General features: G+C 38.5%; 3 protein-coding genes across 3 annotated transcripts in view; 1 reads left to right on the top strand and 2 right to left on the bottom strand.

Moving 5' to 3' along the window:
- The window catches only part of dnajc2 (DnaJ (Hsp40) homolog, subfamily C, member 2), a 33069-nt gene extending 31811 nt beyond the window's left edge, over positions 1-1258 (bottom strand). Inside the window, exon 1 of the mRNA XM_061913193.1 lies at positions 1042-1258. Within this exon, the coding sequence (XP_061769177.1) occupies positions 1042-1096 (55 nt within the window). The 5' untranslated portion in view covers positions 1097-1258. The remainder of the gene's footprint in view (positions 1-1041) is intronic.
- A 199-nt stretch (positions 1259-1457) lies between these two features.
- psmc2 (proteasome 26S subunit, ATPase 2) lies at positions 1458-7029 on the top strand. Its single transcript, XM_061913195.1, has 12 exons — positions 1458-1629; positions 4089-4126; positions 4217-4298; positions 4389-4488; positions 4579-4710; positions 5048-5120; positions 5259-5354; positions 5553-5717; positions 5801-5888; positions 5993-6195; positions 6611-6707; positions 6783-7029. The coding sequence occupies exons 1-12, from the start codon at positions 1560-1562 to the stop codon at positions 6938-6940; spliced, it is 1302 nt and encodes a 433-aa protein (XP_061769179.1). The 5' UTR covers positions 1458-1559; the 3' UTR covers positions 6941-7029.
- A 514-nt stretch (positions 7030-7543) lies between these two features.
- LOC133561288 (prestin-like) overlaps positions 7544-21038 on the bottom strand; it is a 33832-nt gene continuing 20337 nt past the window's right edge. Inside the window, 13 exon segments of the mRNA XM_061914652.1 lie at positions 7544-8049; positions 10640-10694; positions 10798-11001; positions 14363-14449; positions 15740-15813; positions 15816-15831; positions 15913-15983; positions 19932-19960; positions 20047-20087; positions 20089-20115; positions 20117-20155; positions 20278-20341; positions 20343-20371. Of these exon segments, the coding sequence (XP_061770636.1) occupies positions 7907-8049; positions 10640-10694; positions 10798-11001; positions 14363-14449; positions 15740-15813; positions 15816-15831; positions 15913-15983; positions 19932-19960; positions 20047-20087; positions 20089-20115; positions 20117-20155; positions 20278-20341; positions 20343-20371 (879 nt within the window). The 3' untranslated portion in view covers positions 7544-7906.

Raw genomic sequence — 21038 nt, 5'->3', positions numbered from 1 at the left:
CTGTGGAGGGAGTTGAAAGTCCGTGTTGCTCGGCGACAGCCCCGAAACATCACTGCTCTCGAGAAGATCTGCATAGAGGAATGGGCAAAAATACCAGCTACTGTGTGTGTAAACCTGGTAAAGATCTATAGTAATCGTTTGACCTCTGTTATTGCCAATAAAGGTTATATTACAAAGTATTGAGTTGAATTTTTGTTATTGACCAAGTACTTATTTTCCACCATAATTTACAAATAAATTCTTTAAAATTCCTACAATGTGAATTCCTGGATTTTGTTTTTCACATTCTGTCTCTCACAGTTGAAGTGTACCTATGATAAAAATGTCAGACCTCTGTCCTCATTTTAAGAGGGAGAACTTGCACAATTGGCGGCTGACTAAATACGTTTTGCCCTACTGTATGTATGTATATATATATATATATATATATATATATATACATATATATATGTGTGTATATATATATATATATATATATATATGTGTGTGTGGTGTGTATATATGTGTGTGTATATTTATATGTGTGTGTGTGTGTATATATATATATATATATATATATATATATATATATATATATATATATATACACACATATATTTACCCTTTAATCTTTGTTAAATCGCACACAAAACAAATATTCCTGATAAACTCCTGACTTCAAATAAGCAGTTGAGTAAATTACTCTTGAAATACAAATCCTGTACTTGTATATGCTGTGTTACTTACTTTCCTAATAAAATAGGAAGTACTTTAAATAAAACAGGTGATGAAATATGAATAAATGCATCGGTTTAAAAAAAATGAATGGACTACCTGTCAGTAGGATGCATTATGTGGGACATGAGTGGGCAGCAATTTGCTATTATGCAACAGTATCATTGCTGGGTTAAACTCCCACTATTGCTGTCATTAAAATATTGTTTTTTATATCAGCTCACTGTGTTGTCAGTCATTAAGGATATCGCTAACGAGTATGCTAACCAACTGAAAGTAGTGTAGCTTTGCAAGCTATCTCCCTCTGGCCTCACACACACTTCTTACCGGCAACAGCTTTCAACACTGTCGTTCCATCCCCGTCCGCCGCTTCCAACAACATTTTTAGAAGAATGGCAACACGAACATTCAGGTGCTGCAATTATAAAATGATATGCTTCAAAGTGCTTCAAATTCAGGCCCGATTAATGACACACCACATGGGCATCCACTAAAAAAGAACACATTCGTGAGAAACTCTGCGTGTCACATTGTAAAATATTCCGTGTTACAGTAGATTTTCCCTAATATTTAGTTCCGGTAAATATTTTCCTAAATTCACAAAACAGACTGGTGCAAATTTTATGAAATTAAAAAAAATAAAAATAAATCTTAATTTGATTAGTTTTACAACCACGCATGATTTGATTTTTTAAAGGAAAGTGTATCTAATGCGAGTGTTCTTTTTATAACACTCCGACAGCTATTTCCGGTCCTCAAACGGAAACCCAAAGCTGCTGTGTAATAGTACAATTTAGCTGCTTGAGCGTTACGTTGTGGGAGTTAGAAAGTCATCTAAAGTAAATATGCCAGACTATTTAGGAGACGACCAGAGGAAGACAAAAGAGGAGGCCAAAGATGACTCCCCGATCAGAGGTATCATTTTGAAAAGCTGCCAAACTATTAGCAGTCTTTGTTGAGCTGTGTGAATCTATAGCTAGTAGCTGTTAGCAAGTTAGCCACGGTCGTTGAGGCAAGTTACGTCTGTTTTCGCACGTAAATAAAACAATCACTTGAAAAAAACTTATTACAGGAACGTGTTAGAATTTTATTTTCAAAATGTCGATTTTAACAGTAAATTACGGCTCAAGAAGTGTCTCATTTATAGTCATGGTGCTGCAAATTCAATGACGTTGCGTGTACACTGTCGGCCACAGGGGTCATCAACGACATGCATTCTCTGGCCAGATGCTATCCTAAGAGATGTTGTATTTATCAATTATTATTATGATTATACATTATATCGTATATGTTCTATATCGATCTCAATCAATCAATGATTATTTATATAGCCCTAAATCACTAGTGTCTCAAAGGGCTGCACAAACCACAACGACATCCTCGGTAGAGCCCACATAAGGGCAAGGAAAACTCACACCCAGTGGGACGTCGGTGACAATGATGACTATGAGAAACCTTGGAGAGGACCGCATATGTGGGCAACCCCCCGTGGATCCAACACAGCAGAGAGAGTCCCGTCCACAGTGGAGCCAGCAGGAAACCACCCCAAGCGGAGGCGGATCAGCAGCGCAGAGATGTCCCAGCCGATACACAGGCGAGCGGTCCATCCTGGGTCCCGGCTCTGGACGAGCAGTCCATCCTGGGTCCCGACTCAGGACAGCCAGCACCTCATCCATGGCCACCGGACCGGACCCCCTCCAGTGGGACAGAGGAGAAAAAGAAAAGAAACGGCAGATTAACTGGTCTAAAAAGGGGGTCTATTTAAAGGCTGGAGTATACAAATGAGTTTTAAGATGAGATTTAAATGCTTCTACTGAGGTAGCATCTCAAATTGTTACCGGGAGGGCATTCCAGAGTACTGGAGCCCGAACGGAAAACGCTCTATAGCCCGCAGACTTTTTTTGGGCTCTGGGAATCACTAATAAGCCGGAGTCCTTTAAATGCAGATTTCTTGTCGGGACCTATGGAACAATAAAATGCTAGACATGGGGAGACCCGAAAATAATGCGTTACAGTAATCGAGGCGAGACGTAACAAACGCATGGATAATGATCTCAGCGTCGTTAGTGGACAAAATGGAGCGAATTTTAGCGATATTACGGAGAAGAAAGAAGGCCGTTTTAGTAACGCTTTTAATGTGTGACTCAAAGAAGAGAGTTGGGTCGAAGATAATACCCAGATTCTTTACCGAGTCGCCTTGTTTAATTGTTTGGTTTTCAAATCCTAAAATTGTATTATTAAATAGATGTCAGTGTCTAGCAGGACCAATAATCAGCGTTTCCGTTTTTTGGGCGTTGAGTTATATCTATATTGATCTACATCGATAATTATTGATAGTTTATGACCTATGGAAAATATGAACCAGGAGAGAAAAATATTACATGTTAAATGTTAATTTGTTACCTTCCTCTGATTGTAATCCCCTCAGCTACCAAAGTGGAAAAGAAAGGAAATGTCAACATAACCATGGAGAACAGTTAATGTAAACACTTAACAAATAACCCCTCTATATTAAGGTACAACAATAAGGAATATGTAAGAAATGCTTAAAGTGTATAAACATGGTGCAAAGTGTAACATTTTTAACATTCAGAAACCTGAAAATATTTATATTGCAGGTTTATTGCCAGGATAGGATAGATGTTGTATTGTCAGTGTATTTGCAACACTAAAAAACTTAGTTGAGCAATCCTCCTACACAGCAGTATCGTGGTTCAGGCAAGTTAGCAATTATAATAGTTATATGACAATGAATTGATGACAGTAATATGGCAGTTAAAGATGAATAAACCGCTATATAGCAGTGCATAGATGAACGGTTATGTGGCAGGGAATAGATTAACAGTTAGGTTGCAGTTAGGGTATAATTTTATTAAACAAAACCAGTTTTCTTCTACGTAGTACAGAAATTTATCAAAACTGTTTATCTATTTTATGGAGAAATGTAGTTAATAATAGAACTGGCAACCAATGTTATTTTAAAAAAAAAAATGTATTGATTTTCAATCAAGAATCGAATCGTTACACCCATGAATCAAATTAAATTGTGTGGTGCCCAAAGATTCACACCCTTAAAAATAAACAGGGCCTGAAAGTAGCATATATTTGTACTCTGACCACTACATTTACAGTTGAGTTTAAATTGAGGTCTCTTTGTGTAATCAAATAAACCCCCTCTTGTTATGCGCTGCAAAGTGAAGCGAGTGATGTTGTGCGGTCTTGGTTTTTTGCGACCCAATAGATTTAGTGCCAAAACTGTATTCAAAATTCAGTCATTTTCAGATATTTTAAATTGTGCAAGTGTAAACATGTGATGTACTTCAGTGGTATTTGTTTGTAAAAAATAAAATAAACCATAACTATCTTCAACGCAGCTTTGGATGAAGGAGACATCGCTTTGTTGAAGACTTATGTAAGAAAGCTTCCTTTGCAAAATAATAATAGAAGTGTTAAGTATGAAATGCATTCTGTTTTAATCTCCATCCTTGTCTTCTAATGTCAGGGTCAGAGCACATATTCCAGACAGATCAAACAAGTGGAAGATGACATTCAGCAGCTGCTTAAAAAGATCAATGAGCTCACAGGTAAATAAAGCACACACGTGGAACAGAGACTCCCACAACAACACACATCATCCCTCTCCAGCATTAACATTTCAACTATTATTTTGCCAGGTATCAAGGAGTCAGATACGGGGCTGGCACCACCCGCCCTCTGGGATCTGGCTGCCGACAAACAGACCCTTCAAAGTGAGCAACCGCTCCAAGTTGCAAGGTACATGTTGCATTTGTTGAGACTGAAATGCGGAGTTAACTATTCTTTTACATGTGAGTTTTATTCTGTGTTGTCATTGGCTTATAACAGGTGCACAAAGATTATCAACGCAGACTCTGAGGACCCCAAATACATCATCAATGTGAAGCAGTTTGCCAAGTTTGTGGTCGATTTAAGTGACCAGGTGGCCCCAACAGACATCGAGGAGGGCATGAGAGTAGGGTGAGAAATAAAAAATAAAAAATTAGAGTCGACACACTGATTACTAGATTACTATTGTTTCAGAATTTCCCAGACCATTCATCCCTTTACAAACTCCCTCTGTCTGACACTGTTTGTTTTTAGTCACCTGACTGACAATGATTGTGTACCTCCATACAGTGTGGCCGCTCCCCTAAAATAGTAATCATCCCCTGCATCACGGCAAATAAAGTACAGTTATTAGTATCTTAAGTGTCATTATCAATCATTGGAGGACAAGGCTAAATATGTTACACTGTATAGAGGTGTGATTGTTGTTAACAATTAGAAACACTAACTTACTTTTTTGTGTCCTCAGTGTTGACAGAAACAAGTATCAGATCCACATCCCTCTGCCTCCTAAAATTGATCCCACCGTCACCATGATGCAGGTATAAACACCCCATGCAACCCTGAAAATTGTCTTTTATTTTATTGTCAAGTGATTATTGAAAATGATTAGTTCAAATCTGTTTTCAGCAAAGATGCTGGAACTTTAAAGTCATTGTTTTTGAATTGTGTGGTTGTAGGTGGAAGAGAAGCCGGATGTTACCTACAGCGATGTCGGTGGCTGTAAGGAGCAGATTGAAAAACTGAGGGAAGTGGTGGAGACCCCCCTGCTTCATGTAAGTTGCTCATTTACCATTTAGATTAGATTCGGGCAACCATATTCTGTTTCAAGATCATTGAATGATTTTGTTGTTTATTTTCTTAAATTTGTTGATGTAGAAAAAAACATGCAAGTATTTCATGCTGATATCCCCCTTGGTATCAATGATTAGTATTCGGACCAATCTCCGACGCAACAATGTTTTTAACACCAGCCGGAGCGTTTTGTCAATCTGGGTATCGAGCCTCCAAAAGGCGTGCTGCTGTTCGGGCCACCTGGTACCGGAAAGACCCTGTGCGCCCGCGCTGTCGCCAATCGCACAGACGCCTGCTTCATCAGAGTCATCGGCTCTGAACTGGTGCAGAAGTACGTGGGAGAGGTGAGTCCACATCATGGCTAAATCCTTTTTTCCCCCTCAGGTGGGAATGGTGCTGGATGCTAACTAGCTTCTGTGTCTTTTAGGGTGCCCGTATGGTGCGTGAGCTGTTTGAGATGGCCAGGACAAAGAAGGCCTGTCTTATCTTCTTTGATGAAATTGACGCCATCGGAGGTGATGCGGATTACATCAACATGACGTGCATCAACCCAATGAATTATGGCATCTAGCTGTGTGCCGGTACAGTTTCCACAATTCTTATTTTGTTAACCTACCAGGGGCACGGTTTGATGACGGCGCTGGCGGGGACAACGAGGTGCAGAGGACTATGCTGGAGCTCATCAACCAGCTGGACGGCTTCGACCCCCGTGGCAACATCAAAGTGCTGATGGCCACTAACAGACCCGACACGCTGGACCCGGCCCTAATGAGACCCGGACGCTTAGACAGAAAGATCGAGTTCAGCTTGCCTGATTTAGAGGTGGGATAAACCACAAAATAATGAATTAATAAAAAGCCCTGGTTTTAATACTGTAAACCCAAAAATATGCTTTTTGGGTATTTTGGATATTTTACATTCAATATCAATGCCAGGCAAACAAAAACATTTTAAATGTGCAGTTTTGTCAAAGCTGCATCACTCTTTCCCCTGCAGATAGTGTCATCGAACCACTTATTAATCATTTTTTTTTAAATTACAATTAAAAGTACAGAAATCTGCAAATATGTGGAGAAACAAATGATGATGTATAATTTTCTAAACATACTATTTTTGGAGGGACAATTGGGGTAAAGATATTAAAGCTGCATTTTTCGCAATTCACAATAGCAGAGAGCTACATATCAGGATTTCCCATTTTTCCTTTTTGTAACATCTTCCTTATTTTGTGCTTTAGGGTCGCACGCACATCTTCAAGATTCACGCACGTTCCATGAGTGTGGAGAGAGACATTCGCTTTGAGCTGTTAGCTCGCCTATGTCCCAACAGCACAGGTGAACTCACCTTTGTAGACAATGCGATACCATTGTTTGGTAGTTGTAAGGAAAAATCACACTATTTTTAACCAGGTGCTGAGATTCGCAGTGTGTGCACAGAGGCCGGCATGTTCGCCATCAGAGCTCGCAGAAAGATCGCCACAGAGAAAGATTTCCTGGAGGCCGTTAACAAAGTCATCAAGTCCTACGCCAAGTTCAGCGCCACGCCCCGATACATGACCTACAATTAAGATCTTCTTGGCTTTTTATGTAGAAAACGGAGAACCGAGTCAAGAAATATTGTCTTTTTGCCATTTAAAAATAAAAGTTTATTCCAAAATATAGTCCAATGATTGTTCATTTAAAAAATGTGAAAGGTTTGTCAAAATAAAAAAACTGACTTCACCAAAAGTCAGCTGGGATAGTCTCCAGCATTCATGTAACACTTGAGGAAAAGCAATATAGAAAATTGACATAAAAGTGTTGCAGCATTTTTGTCGACCCAACTCTTCAAGTCCTGGTCTATGTTCGGTTTCTTAAAAAATGCCGGCTTAAGTCAAAACAAGACCGCTTTTGTCGACATAAAATATAAAATTCAAAGGGTTTGTTTCTAAGAATAACGTTTCAGTTTATATGTACTGCATTAACTATCATTAACTCTAGGCAGTGTGAAATACACAGCATTGAAATGTGCAGACTTCCTGTTCAAAGCTTCAAAATAAAATGGCAATATTAACCTGGATTCTACCACAGCAACTACAATGTGCCCACACTGTTGCAACTTGCTTGATACAACATACATAAAGGTCTGGTTGAATTACCTTTTTGTAGCTTGTTAGCCACTGGAAAAATGATTTGCAACAGTACGAAAGCTTTATTTTTGAGGTCGACATGCAACAAAATTACTGCAGCAGTTACATTAGATAAGAGTATAACATATCTAATGTCTGTGGTGAAAGTCACAAGTACAGCAATGGCTGGTATCACTAATGTTGACATTTGTCAGCTAGTCTGGTTTCCACACAACAGCACACACAATGACAATGCAACACTGCAGTAACAAGAAGTATAGTAACTTGTCGAATGTTTCATTCAAATCCTGAAAAGACTTGCTGCAGGTAAGACGTTTTTAACAAGCTTATCTTTTGGAGCGCTGTTTAAAAGTGCAAAAGAACATTCACCAGTGCAATAACCGCGCTATCCAGTCCAAACCATCATCACAACGGTCCCATGTTGGGGCACAGGGCGGGTACCGAATGTTGACAGTCCAACACGGCGTCATGGAGGGTGGGGAACACCATTTCAGGACTGATGATTCCGGAAAAGAACAGCAACTCATCAAGCTGAGATAGAAGAGTTCCTAGTCGGTCCAAACAGGAAATGTGATACCAGTTAGTTTTTCTTCATGTAGTTTGTATAATTGTATAACTTTCCCCAAATTAATTCTAAGAATGCATGTGCAATATAAATCTATACCCAGAATATAAACAACCAATTTTGTTCCACACTGGTAAAAATAGTAGGCAGCCTATATTTGGGTCAATGTAATTAAAAGCTGTATGGAATTGAAATGAGGTCAAACATAACATAAAAATTAGGGCTGGGCAACGATTAAAAATTGTAATCGCACTATTTCTCCGATTAATCGCGATTAACTGCATTGTATACGCAAAGCCCAATAATGAATTCAAAAGTAGTGTGTAGTGCACCTTTATTGGAATATTCTCCAACATGAACAAAAGCGCCAAAACATTTGTTGTGCAAACACAATTTAAATCAGTCCTTGTTAAACAGTAGCAGTTAAATAGCATACTTTATGAAAATCAACTCAAAAAATGTAAATACAAACATTTAAGCTTATTGCCACTGCCAGAGTATTTAAGTTATCCTGTTTGTTATGGAAAATAAATATAGTCTACATACAAATCTCTGAGCCACAATCATAACATCTGAACAGGCAATTTCTGAGGTATCAGCAGAAACATTTTTTTTATCAGGGATCTTACGTTTAAAAAACCTATATTATAGGTAGTGGGCTGTTTTAGGGAATTGTTGATCAAATTATCCGTAGTAGCAATATTAATAATGTTGTGTTTATTCTGCGTAGTGCACTTAAAATAATTATGACCATATCTGGGAATTAATATGATGGGAATTTTCCGATTGTTTGCTTGGTGCTTTGATAAACTGAACGCATATACATGGTACTATATTGTGATGTTATGAGCCAGGGAAAAATAGAACTACCCTACCCAGCATGCAACAGGAGTGACGAGCATGCACGGTAGCCCGGTATAGGTTGTGTCGCCATGACGGCATCTTGTATGTTGATATATGCACGCTCTGAAAGCAAACGTTAAGAACTCACCCAACACTCCTCGTCTGTATGATTCATAAATAGACAGACAACACATATACTCCGCTGCTTCACAGGCCGCTGGATGTAGCCGGCAAAGTATTCCCATGCTAGCTAGCAGGTCTAGCAAGCACGCGTCATTCAATCCAAAACGGCCCGATCTATCCACATTCAGAATTGTCTGGCGGTCGTAAGTGATCCCGGAGTGACCACGCTGTAAGCCAGCCGTGAAATTTGCAGAATTGTCCGGTATTTTTGCCAAATGTTCCATCTTTACCAAGAGCCCCTCGACGCCGAAGCCCATCCGGGCGACGCCATCTTGTTAAGAAAAGGCGTTAACAAAATAAAAGCATGTAGACAACATACGCGAATGTGCGATAAAATTGTCGGCGTTAATAGATTGATGAGTTAACTCGTAATTAACGCATTAATTTGCCCACCCCTAATAAAAATACATGTCTACTTTAATATGCATTACTGTTGGCATGATTCAAAACATTTGACTTCCTTGAATTATTAACATGTTTTTGTTTTCATTCTTTTAGATTTGAGATTTATGGTCATGAACATTCAAATAATGCTGCATATTCTTTAAATTAAGATGCACACAGGGCGTAAAAGTACCTTGTAATACATTTCAAACATTACTGTTTGGTTGCATGTTATTGCCTCTAAACTCTGAAAACCTGGATTATTCAGACACTCTCAGATTCTGGCCAATTTTACATATATTCATCAAATGTGTTTTTTAGCTAATTTATCAGAGAGGTAGATGACCCCGCATTGTTGGCCACTTTGTGCTAGCCATTTTTTTGAAGGCCCAGGAAAGGAAAGATGTGTGTTCTTGTCTCATATAAAGGATTGGGGATGATAGGCAAAATAACAAAACAGGCAGTTTTCCCATAAATACACATAATTCTGTACAGAATTGTAATAAAGCTAAATGCAACATATAACTCCCCTGATTATAATGCAAACATTCACACCTTAGAAGTGCTGATAAATAAATAAATCCACATCTGAAAAGTGCTGATAAATAAATCCACATCTGAAACGTCATTCTCATTTCAATTCTGGATCAAATCTTTTTTTCTTTTAAAAAGAATCAATGTTAAAAAAATATGTTGTTGTTTTTTTAGGACATCTTTGTGCTTTGTACTCATCACAACATCGTCTGTGCGCAGCCAAGACGAGCTTGTGTAACTGGTTTTAGAAAGGTTTTATTATTTAAGTAACAAATAGAGTCAGTTTAAATCAAGGAGCGATTCTGAATCAAATCGTCACCTCAAGAATCGGTGAGTTGTGTTTTGTTGTAGTATTTAATGTCTTCTTATGCTGTACGGAATTCAATTCAAATTAAATACAACTTATACAAAACATGTCTATAATATTCCACATCACTGTTTGTATATGTAAACATTTTTTATCTAACTTATTAATGAATACATTTGTATTATTTATTTAATTAAAAATATTAGCAAAAATTCTATTGTAAATAATTTTAAATGTTATACATTTTCAAAACAATTAATATATTCCTGTACATCTGTATGATAGAGTATATAGAAAGACGTATTGTAAGGTGGTTACTTACTGTTGCAGCCAGCTATGACAACTCGAACATCCACTGCAGCAAACTCCTTGACTACCTGCACAGGTAGACGTGTCTTATTATCATACTGTTGTAGCAATTGTCTTTAATCATGAGTACTTTTCTTACATTTTGCATGTTAATACTACTAAAATAACAACCTGCTTAATGGCTTTCGCTCCCACAGAGTCAATAAAGCTAACAGGTGTCCAGTCCAGGATGATGGAGTGGACGCCACCGACAGAACGAAGGAAGACCGCGTCCTCAGTGTCTGACTCGGTATTTCCGTCTCTCAGTTGGCCGTTTTTCTGCTCTTCTCCCACGTTGTAGGACAAAACCTCATGGGTGACACCTTGTTCCTTATCCTAAAAGCAATAACGTCATTAAATCCAGTAACTTGTTAGTCACTTACTTTGAAGTCATCCTATTTTAATTACTTTATTAGTATGGCAAGAACTGAATTTATATTCATCCAGCATAGTTGCTGCTTTAATTTTTACGGTAGATATCTGCAGAAAGGAGGCAAAAAGGATGAAAAAAAAATTGCAACAATTATTCCATCAGAGGGCGCTCTCTCAGACTAATCACCGGTTTATGTAAAATAAACCCCTCAAGAGATCTACTGTATTAACTTATTGGAATTAAAATATTACAATAAAAGCAACAATTTGAATGGTTTTGAAGACATGTACTACATCAAAAAGTCATATAATTTATGAATTGTATTTTTTTATATTGTATAAAATATATTTACATTTCAGAAATATAATACTTAACATTTAATATTATGTATTAAATGGTATTGTACTTTTATACTACTATATTGTATATACCTTCTAGAAGGCTTTGGATCTCCAGAAGACACTAAGATGGTGGTGCATACACTCGCAGTGGCTCTTTTTTTTTTTTAACTGTTTTTTATCTATTATGTTTTTTTTCATACGCCGTAAATGTTCCCATTCAGTATAGTCCAACTAAACTAATTTGCTTGGGCGAACTCTTCCGGTCATACAGAACTGAAATACCAGACTTGCTGGTTTCATCGGCGATCAGGCAACAACACCCGGAGAAACCTTCCTCATCCCACCTCAGACAACGGCGTCAGAAGAGGGGAAAGAGAGGCGGGCGGCCTGCCGGCTAGACTAAGAGCTAACCTGCATCAACCAGCATTACAGAGTTTCCTCCTGTCCAACTGATGGTCACTTGTCAACAAAGTTGATGAAATAAGGCTGAAGATATTCTATAAGAATACCTACTCAGTGGCCTAGTGGTTAGAGTGTCCGCCCTGAGATCGGTGGGTCATGAGTTCAAATCCCAGCTGAGTCATACCAAAGACTATAAAAATGGGACCCATTACCTCCCTGCTTAGCACTCAGCATTAAGGGTTGGAATTGGGGGTTAAATCACCATAAATGATTCCCGGGCGCGGCACTGCTGCTGCCCACTGCCCCCCTCACCTCCCAGGGGGTAATCAAGGGTGATGGGTCAAATGCAGAGAATAATTTCGCCACATCTAGTATGTGTGTGACAATCATTGGTACCTTAAATTTAACTTTAACTTCAACCTGCAGGTGTGTGAAGGTTTATACAGAGACTTGGCTGGACAACATTCCTGACAAGGCTATCGGGTGCAGTATACGGGGCAGACAGGACTGTATTCTCCAGTAAGAAGAGAGGAGGCGGCATGTGTGTGTACATAAACAAATGGTGTACAGCTGTAGACATTACTGGGACTCACTGCTCACCAAACATTGAAAACTAGTCAATGAAATGTGGGACATTTTTCTTGCTGAGGGAGTTTTCAGTCATTCACATGGCTGTCTACATCCCATCACACGCTATTGCCAAGATAGCCCTGGAGGAGCTGCATACCTTTGTGAACAGCCAGCTAAATGCTCATCCATCGAAGGAGCCCTGCACCTGGGTCTCTCAGATCACATCTTTCTGCTAAGGACACCACCCCACAGTCCAGTAGGGAGAGGAAGAGGACTCACAAAAAACTGTACAGGTATGGAGTGAAGAGGCCACGCATCTATGCAGCACTGTTTTGAGTGTGTTTGCCGAAATATCTGACCTAAAAGGCTACACGGATGCTGTACTGGACTACATCAAGTTCTGCACAGAGGCAGCAGTGTCCACCAAAACCATACATTTTTGTGTAATACACGACTGTCTCAGAAAATTTGAATATTGTGATAAAGTACTTTATTGTCATACATTCTGGATTCATTACACATCAACTGAAATAGTGAAAGCATTTTATTATTTTAATATTGCTGATTATGGCATACAGCTTAAGAAAACTCAAAAATCCTATCTCAAAAAAATAGAATATTTCCTCAGACCAAGTAAAAAAAAAATGTCTAACAGCAAAACAAAATCAAACATTTGAAAATGTCAATAAATGCACTCAGTACTTGGTTGGGAATCCTTTTGCACGGATTACTGCATCAAAACGGCGTGGCATGGAGGCAATCGGCCTGTGGCATTGCTGAGATGTTATGGATGCCTAGGATGCTTCAATAGCGGCCTTTAGCTCATTTGCATTATTGGGTCTGGTGTTTTTCAGCTTCTTCTTCACAATACCCCACAAATTCTCGATGGGGTTCAGGTCAGGGGAGTTGGCAGGCCAATCGAGGACAGTAATGCCATGGTCAGTACACCAGTTACTGGTGGTTTTGGCACTGTGGGCAGGTGCCAGATCATGCTAGAAAATGAAATCATCCTGGGCATCCATAACACCTCAGCAATGCTACAGGCTGATTGCCTCCATGCCACGGCGCATTGATGCAGTAATCCATCCGTGCAAAAGGATTCCCATCCAAATACTGAGTGCATTAATTGACATTTTCAAATGTTTGATTTTGTTTTGCTGTTATAAATCTTTTTTTTTTAACTTGGTCTGAGGAAATATTCTAATTTTTTTAGATAGGATTTTTGAGTTTTCTTAAGCTATATGCCATAATCAGCAATATCAAAATAAAAAAAGGCTTGCAATATTTCAGTTGATGTGTAATGAATCCAGAATGTATGACATTTTCATGTTTTTGGTTGCATTACAGAAAATAAATGACTTTATCACAATATTCAAATTTTCTGAGACAGTCCTGTATGTAAATGTATATGTGTATATTACATGGGGATACACTTTTACAATAGTAAGTTGCAGTAAATTACATCCAAGCGTTTTAAAATGTCATACTTACGGAAGCTTTTTGTTCAGTGTGTAATGTAGAAGCAATATAATGCATCACTAATTCAGAGACAGTAAAATTCTAATACAACAACTTTGACAATAATGGTAATGAAAACATATATTGCATACTATACAGCAAGGATATGTACGCGAGCTATATCTAGTGATATGCCAAAGAATCACTTTATTTCAGTACAGTGTTTTATTTTGCTATATTTAAACACAACGTTACTGTCCAAATTTTGTGTATTCTTACAGTGGTCAAAAATATTAAATATACTTGTTAAATAAAACCTCTGCCTTGTTTTTAATGAATACTTAAGCCTATTACACTTATGTATTTAAATGTTGGTCTTTAAGGTGGTACATGGAATAAAGTTTGAGAACGAAGAGAACCACTGGTAAACAGCATTACTTGCCGTACTATGATGCCCCTTGCATCATAGTACATATACATAGCCAGTGCAAACATGTCACATATGGCCAAGCGCATCAAAAGTATGAAAACAAAAATTCAATAAGAAAATCACCTTTAGCGTCAGGTTGAGGTTTGCCTTCTCCTTTTCTTTTTTCTGAACGTTTCTAGAAGCTTGTAAGTGTTCTGGGTTTATACCTGTCTGTAAAATAAAAATAATTTTCCAGGTTAGTTCAAAATTATGATGACACAATAGGCAACAAGCGTTGAGAATTTGATTTTTCAGTATGGGAACATTTGGTTTTCATTTCCCCGTTAGGTGCTAGCGATCTAACTGTTAGCATGTTAGCTTTTTTAGCCATTCTCCGCATGGTCAATAGGATTTACAGACATGGCATGATATAAAATCACAATTGAATTACTGCCTGAGCTCTTTCCCCCTAGTGCTATCTTGCTAAGCATTAACATGCTAACTGTTAGCACTTAGCTATTCTTATGGTAAATATTTTTTATCTACATGACATGAAGTGAAATCCCGATGCAACAGCTTACCAATTTCCCTCCTTAGTGCTATCTTGGTAGGTGATACCAGGCTGACAGTTAACATTTTAGCAATTCTTGTTATGTTAAACCTCCTCATATTATGTAGTATTTATCTGTGGGACATTACATGAAATCCTAATGCAACTGCCATCGCACTTTCCCTACTTAATGCTATCTTGATAGATGTTACCATGCAAACAGCATTTTAGCCATTCTTGTCATGTTAAACCTATTATAATATATATATCTACATGGCACAAAGTAAAATCACAACAAAATTGTCTTAGCAATGTCACTACTTAGTTTTATCTTGTTAACCATTAAAGTTTAATTCACATTTCTTTTTAATTTGATTGGGGTATTTTTATTACATGCCAGCGGGTTGCAGTTGTTGGTTTTATTTACCAAATCATTGACAAGCGGTAGGAAATGGATGGATGGATTGTAACACAAAATGCTCGCGAATAAAGCTTTGTTTGTTGTCTGCTAATGACAGCGATTTGGCAAAGTTTAGCTGTTAACATTAGTTATCATGTGTATATCCTATCATAACAACATAACTGAATTGTTAGCTTCTCTTGGGCTGCAAGAGATCCCTGTGTGTAAGATACGGATGGTGGTGGTTGACACGCATGAAGGCCAGACAAATTCCTCGGATCAATGAGCAATTTGTATTCAATTAAATTAGTATTTGCATTAAAGACACTTAAAAAATATATTTGTTCTTTTGAAACATTAATGGTAACATAAGTTGGCCAGTGGTGTTCTTGTATATTTTTTTGTTAAAAAGATGTAATTTTGAGAAAGTTGCTAACAGCCCCGGTTAAAAGGTTCCACTGTTATCAAAGTTTAACATGACTTCCTGAAAAAGGGTGTAACATTTTGGGCAGTAGGTGCAATTTATTTATGTTCATTTGCCACTCCAGCAGTTTCAAGAAAACAAAGATACCTTCTCTTTGAGGGTGTTCACATAAAGTTCACAGTTGGCAAAGTAGATTGAAGAGTTGGACTGGAAAATCTTATTCCCTCACATTCCATTGCCTGGGAACCAAACAAAGCACACATAATGGAACTTGTTATCTTGAGTATAAATCAGTGCTCTTTCTCTTCTCTCGGACTAACCTCTTCATACTCCTCCACATCGTAGTACAGCCCTGTGCCAGAAACACTACCAAGTACAGCATTTTTTTGGGCTGCAAAAAAAAAAATACACAAAATGAGCATGCACTTTTGCACCTGAATGAAATAAAACATAACAGTGGAACCAATTTAAGTCGACATTACAAAATGAAACGCTTGCAGGTTTACTTGTGACTTTGGCCTCAGACATAAAGATAGTGGGCCATCATAAAAATATATTTGAATCCACGGTCGTTTTTTCATTGGTGTCTTTCTTCATTTTTGTGTATCATTATTTGGATTCTTCTGTTTTCATAATGTGAATTGCTATGCTTATCGAAAGTCTTAATATTTTTGTAAAATGGAAAAAACTTTTGTATATGCACAAATGATTCATCTAGTGGTCAAATGCTTTTATAGGCTTTTTTGCAATGAACAGGAAGTCGTTTGCAGGTTTTAGTGCTGTGTAACTTAGACAGTAGTTCTGTTGCTGCTAAAGGATAATGATGAAGTTATTTCTGCAACACATGTCAACATAAAAACGGGCTGAATTTTCCGTAGATATTACCTACATACATAGTGGTTCACTATGTATATCGATGATGGAACATATATATTTGAACATGTCTATATACTTCAAAAATTAATAAAAAATGCTCGTCGGTCTGAGAATTAGTTGGTGTTCAGGCTTGTCACGCACATTGTACGTAAACAAGGAGTGTATGTACAAAAAAAAGTAGTCCGATCATTACCTTATAAAATTCGAGGTTCAGACGCATGTTCGTCAAACTAATAATAATAATTATTCATCCTCTTCTTAAAAGACCTACCTCGATCCTGACCTCATGGTAAACTACCGTCTCACCTCCCTTTATTTCAAAATCCTCGAAAAATTGTTGCGGAGCAGTTAATGAACACTTAGCGTCTAACAATCTATGTGAAACCTTTCAATCCGGTTTCAGGGCAATCACTCCACGGAGACAGCCCTCGCAAAAATGACTAATGATCTATTGCTAACGATAGATTCTGATGCGTCATCTATGTTGCTGCTCCTCGATCTTTGCGCTGCTTTCGATACCGTCGATCATAATATTTTATTAGAACGTATCAAAACACGAATTGGTATGTCAGACTTAGCCCTGTCTTGGTTTAACTCTTATCTTACTGATAGGATGCAGTGCGTCTCCCATAACAATCTGACCTCGGACTACGTTAATGTAACGTGTGGAGTTCCCCAGGGTTCGGTCCTTGGCCCTGCACTCTTCAGCATCCACATGCTGCCCGCTAGGTGACATCATACGCAAATACTGTGTTAGCTTTCACTGTTTTGCTGATGACACCCAACTCTACATGCCCCTAAAGCTGACCAACACGCCGGATTGTAGTCAGCTGAGGCGTGTCTTAATGAAATTAAACAATGGATGTCCGCTAACTTTTTGCAACTCAACGCCAAAAAAACGGAAATGCTGATTATCGGTCCTGCTAGACACCGACCCTCTATTTAATAATACAACTCTAACATTTGACAACCAAATAATTATACAAGGCGACTCGGTAAAGAATCTGGGTATTATCTTTGACCCTACTCTCTCCTTTGAGTCACACATTAAAAGCGTTACTAAAACGGCCTTCTTTCATCTCGTAATATCGCTAAAATTCGCTCCATTTTGTCCACTAAAGACGCTGAGATCATTATCCATGCGTTTGTTACGTCTCGCTCGATTACTGTAACGTATTATTTTCGGGTCTCCCTATGTCTAGCATTTAAAAGATTACAGTTGGTACAAAATGCGGCTGCTAGACTCTTGACAAGAACAAGAAAGTTTGATCACATTACGCCTGTACTGGCTCACCTGCACTGGCTTTCCTGTGCACTTAAGATGTGACTTTAAGTTTTACTACTTACGTATAAAATACTACACGGTCTAGCTCCATCCTATCTTGCCGATTGTATTGTACCATATGTCCCGGCAAGAAATCTGCGTTCAAAGGACTCCGGCTTATTAGTGATTCCCAAAGCCCAAAAAAAGTCTGCGGGCTATAGAGCGTTTTCATTTCGGATTTCGGGCTCCAGTACTCTGAATGCCCTCCGGTAAAAGTTCGAAATGCTACCTCAGTAGAAGCATTTAAGTCTCACCTTAAAACTCATTTGTATACTCTAGCCTTTAAATAAAATCCCTTTTTAGACCAGTTGATCTGCCGTTTCTTTTCTTTTTCTCCTATGTCCCACTCTCCCTTGTGGAGGGGGTCCGGTCCGACCCGGTGGCCATGTACTGCTTGCCTGTGTATCGGCTGGGGACATCTCTGCGCTGCTGATCCGCTTCCGCTTGGGATGTTTTCCTGCTGGCTCCGCTGTGAACGTGACTCTCGCTGCTGTGTTGGATCCGCTTTGGACTGGACTCTCGCGACTGTGTTGGATCCATTATGGATTGAACTTTCACAGTATCATGTTACACCGCTCGACATCCATTGCTTTCCTCCTCTCAAGGTTCTCATAGTCCATCATTGTCACCAACGTCCCACTGGGTGTGAGTTTTCCTTGCCTTATGTGGGCCTACCGAGGATGTCGTAGTGGTTTGTGTTGTGGTTTGTGCAGCCCTTTGAGACACTAGTGATTTAGGGCTATATAAGTAAACATTGATTGATTGATTGATTGATGTTACATACACAACAGCAGTCCAAGAGACGCAACTAACAATTTGCAGTCATGTTGTTGTTTACTAGCCTAATCGCTATAATTGGCTAACAATATACAAACACACTAGTGAAGTGAATTATATTTTATAGCGCTTTTCTCAAGTGACTCAAAGCGCTTTACATAGTGACACCCAATATCTAAGTTACATTTAAACCAGTGTGGGCGGCACTGGGAGCAGGTGGGTAAAGTGTCTTGCCCAGGACACAACGGCAGTAACTAGGATGGCACAAGCGGGAATCGAACCTGCAACCCTCAAGTTGCTGACACGGCCACTCTACCAACCGAGCTATGCCGCCCTAATACATGATTTACACACGGGCGTAGTTAGGTCATTACGGAGTGAAAGCCGCAAGAGGGCTGGATATAGTGCTTAAAACACATTGGGAAATTAGCACCCACTAGGTATTCGCATGAAGGCTGGAAACAGCCCCTTTAAAGTTATCACTTTTAAGTAATAAGAACATGGTGAAGAGACTAAAGAGTTGTTGACAGAAACGGCTTGTCGACCTAAAACAGATTCTAATTGAATACAGTAAATGATATGATAGCAAGAAACACGTCAATAATGATTAAAGTAAAACGTGTTCTGGACCAAAAATCCCTTCATATTCTTTACTGCTCGCTAGTGTACAAATAATAGTGAGAAATATGGGTAACAACTACAAATGTGTGCTTCATTCACTAAAGATCAATTAGAATAATATATAATGTTGGATATAGAGAACATTGTAGCTGAGATAGGCGCCAGCGCCCCCGCGACCCCAAAAGGGAACAAGCGGGTAGAAATTGGATGATGGATGGATGGATGGATATAGAGAACATACAAACCCTTTAATTATTGAATCACAAATATTGAATTCAACAATTTGCAAACAGCTAAAATTATGTACAAAGCAAACTATAACCTGGCTACCTAAGAATGTACAACAATTTTTCCAACTAAAGAGAAATATACCCTTAGAGGAAAATATAATTTAAAACATTTGTAGGCTCGTACAACACTTAAAACTTTTAGCATTATCAGTATGTGGAATTAAATTATGGAATGGATTAACCAAAGAAATTAAACAAAAGCACCAATATGATTCATTTTAAGAGACTGTATCGAACAACAAGTGTTCACAAAGTACACAGAACAATAATTATAATGAACATTTGAACCCCTTTTTTGCTTTTGAGATAAATATTATTTATTTAATATTTGATTACTTACTATGGTTTATTATTTATTTAGTCACTGTTCTGTTACAGAGAACAAGGAAATGGGATAACATTGCTATGGTATGAAAAGGGGTAGGATTTAATAAGCTCAGTTTATTCCTACTCCTTTTCAGACGTACTGAAATGCAACAACTGGAAATATGTGATGCATTACATTGTATCGTATGCATGTTCAAATAAACTGAAACTGAACTGAATTGTCAAATGAATACACAAACCTCTGTGTTCTATAGATGACTGTCAGTAAAGCAAAAGCAATGAGCCAACAGCAGGCCGTAGTCCAAGCCCTAATAGCAGAGATGCCACAAAGGACACCAGCCAGATGGCCTAATGGAAAAAATCAGTTATAAATGTTCATACTTTCCAGTGTTTGTTGTGTCTTTGCACATTATTTCAAAATAATCTCTACAATTGTATATGTTCAAGGAAAGCTGCTGGTTTGAACTGACCAATTCAATCTTGCTGGTTCTCCACAGTGCTGGGATGTCTCTGAACTGTTTGAACATTCCAGCAGGTTGACATGATGATGGCTGCCAATGCAGTCTGGGAACAGAAAGAAGGGAAATACTGCAGACGATAGGCCAGACACAATCAAATGTAAGTAGACGTACGAGAAATTTACAATTAGAAGCTACTACATGTTTTAGTAAACAAATATTATACTCTAAATTATTTTGATTAATGATGTGTTCAAACTATAGTGAAGGACATTAGACATAATTGTTACTTGATATTATCCATCAACCAAAAGTGAGACACACACTTCCTTGTTCTGTCAATTGTTCGCTATAAATGACCAACTACTAATTAGCTAGTGATTAGTGAGCTAAATGTTTTTATCTTTCAATCCTTTATAATTAATTCAGGAGGAACGCATGAGCTCCTCCACATCGAAAGAGCCAGATGAGGTGGTTCGAACATCTGGTCAGGACGCCTTCAGCCACTCCCTGGGGAGGTGTTAGGGCACTTCCGACTGGTAGGAGGCCGAGAAGAAGACGCAGGACAGATTGGACAGACCATGTATTTCAGCTGGCCTGGGAAAGCCTTGGGATCTCCCGGGAGGAGCTGGCCGAAGTGACTGGGGAGAGGGAAGTCCAGGCTTCTCTGCTTAGGCTGCTCCCTCCGTGACCATACTTCGGATAAGCGGAAAGGGATGGATGGATCTCTATAAACTCATAGCGCTGTCATGATGTCATGCAATATGTATTGG

This window comes from Nerophis ophidion, linkage group LG10 (genome assembly GCF_033978795.1).
Source record: "Nerophis ophidion isolate RoL-2023_Sa linkage group LG10, RoL_Noph_v1.0, whole genome shotgun sequence".
NCBI classification, from domain to species: Eukaryota; Metazoa; Chordata; class Actinopteri; order Syngnathiformes; family Syngnathidae; genus Nerophis; species Nerophis ophidion.
This window is presented reverse-complemented; position numbering and strand designations above follow the sequence as displayed.

Coding starts and splice junctions, on each gene's coding strand:
- psmc2 (XM_061913195.1), top strand. CDS start 1,560: ATGCCAGACTATTTAGGAGACGACCAGAGGAAGACAAAAGAGGAGGCC. Junction 4,299..4,388: donor AAAGATCAATGAGCTCACAG/GTAAATAAAGCA, acceptor TTATTTTGCCAG/GTATCAAGGAGTCAGATACG. Junction 5,121..5,258: donor CCACCGTCACCATGATGCAG/GTATAAACACCC, acceptor GTGTGGTTGTAG/GTGGAAGAGAAGCCGGATGT.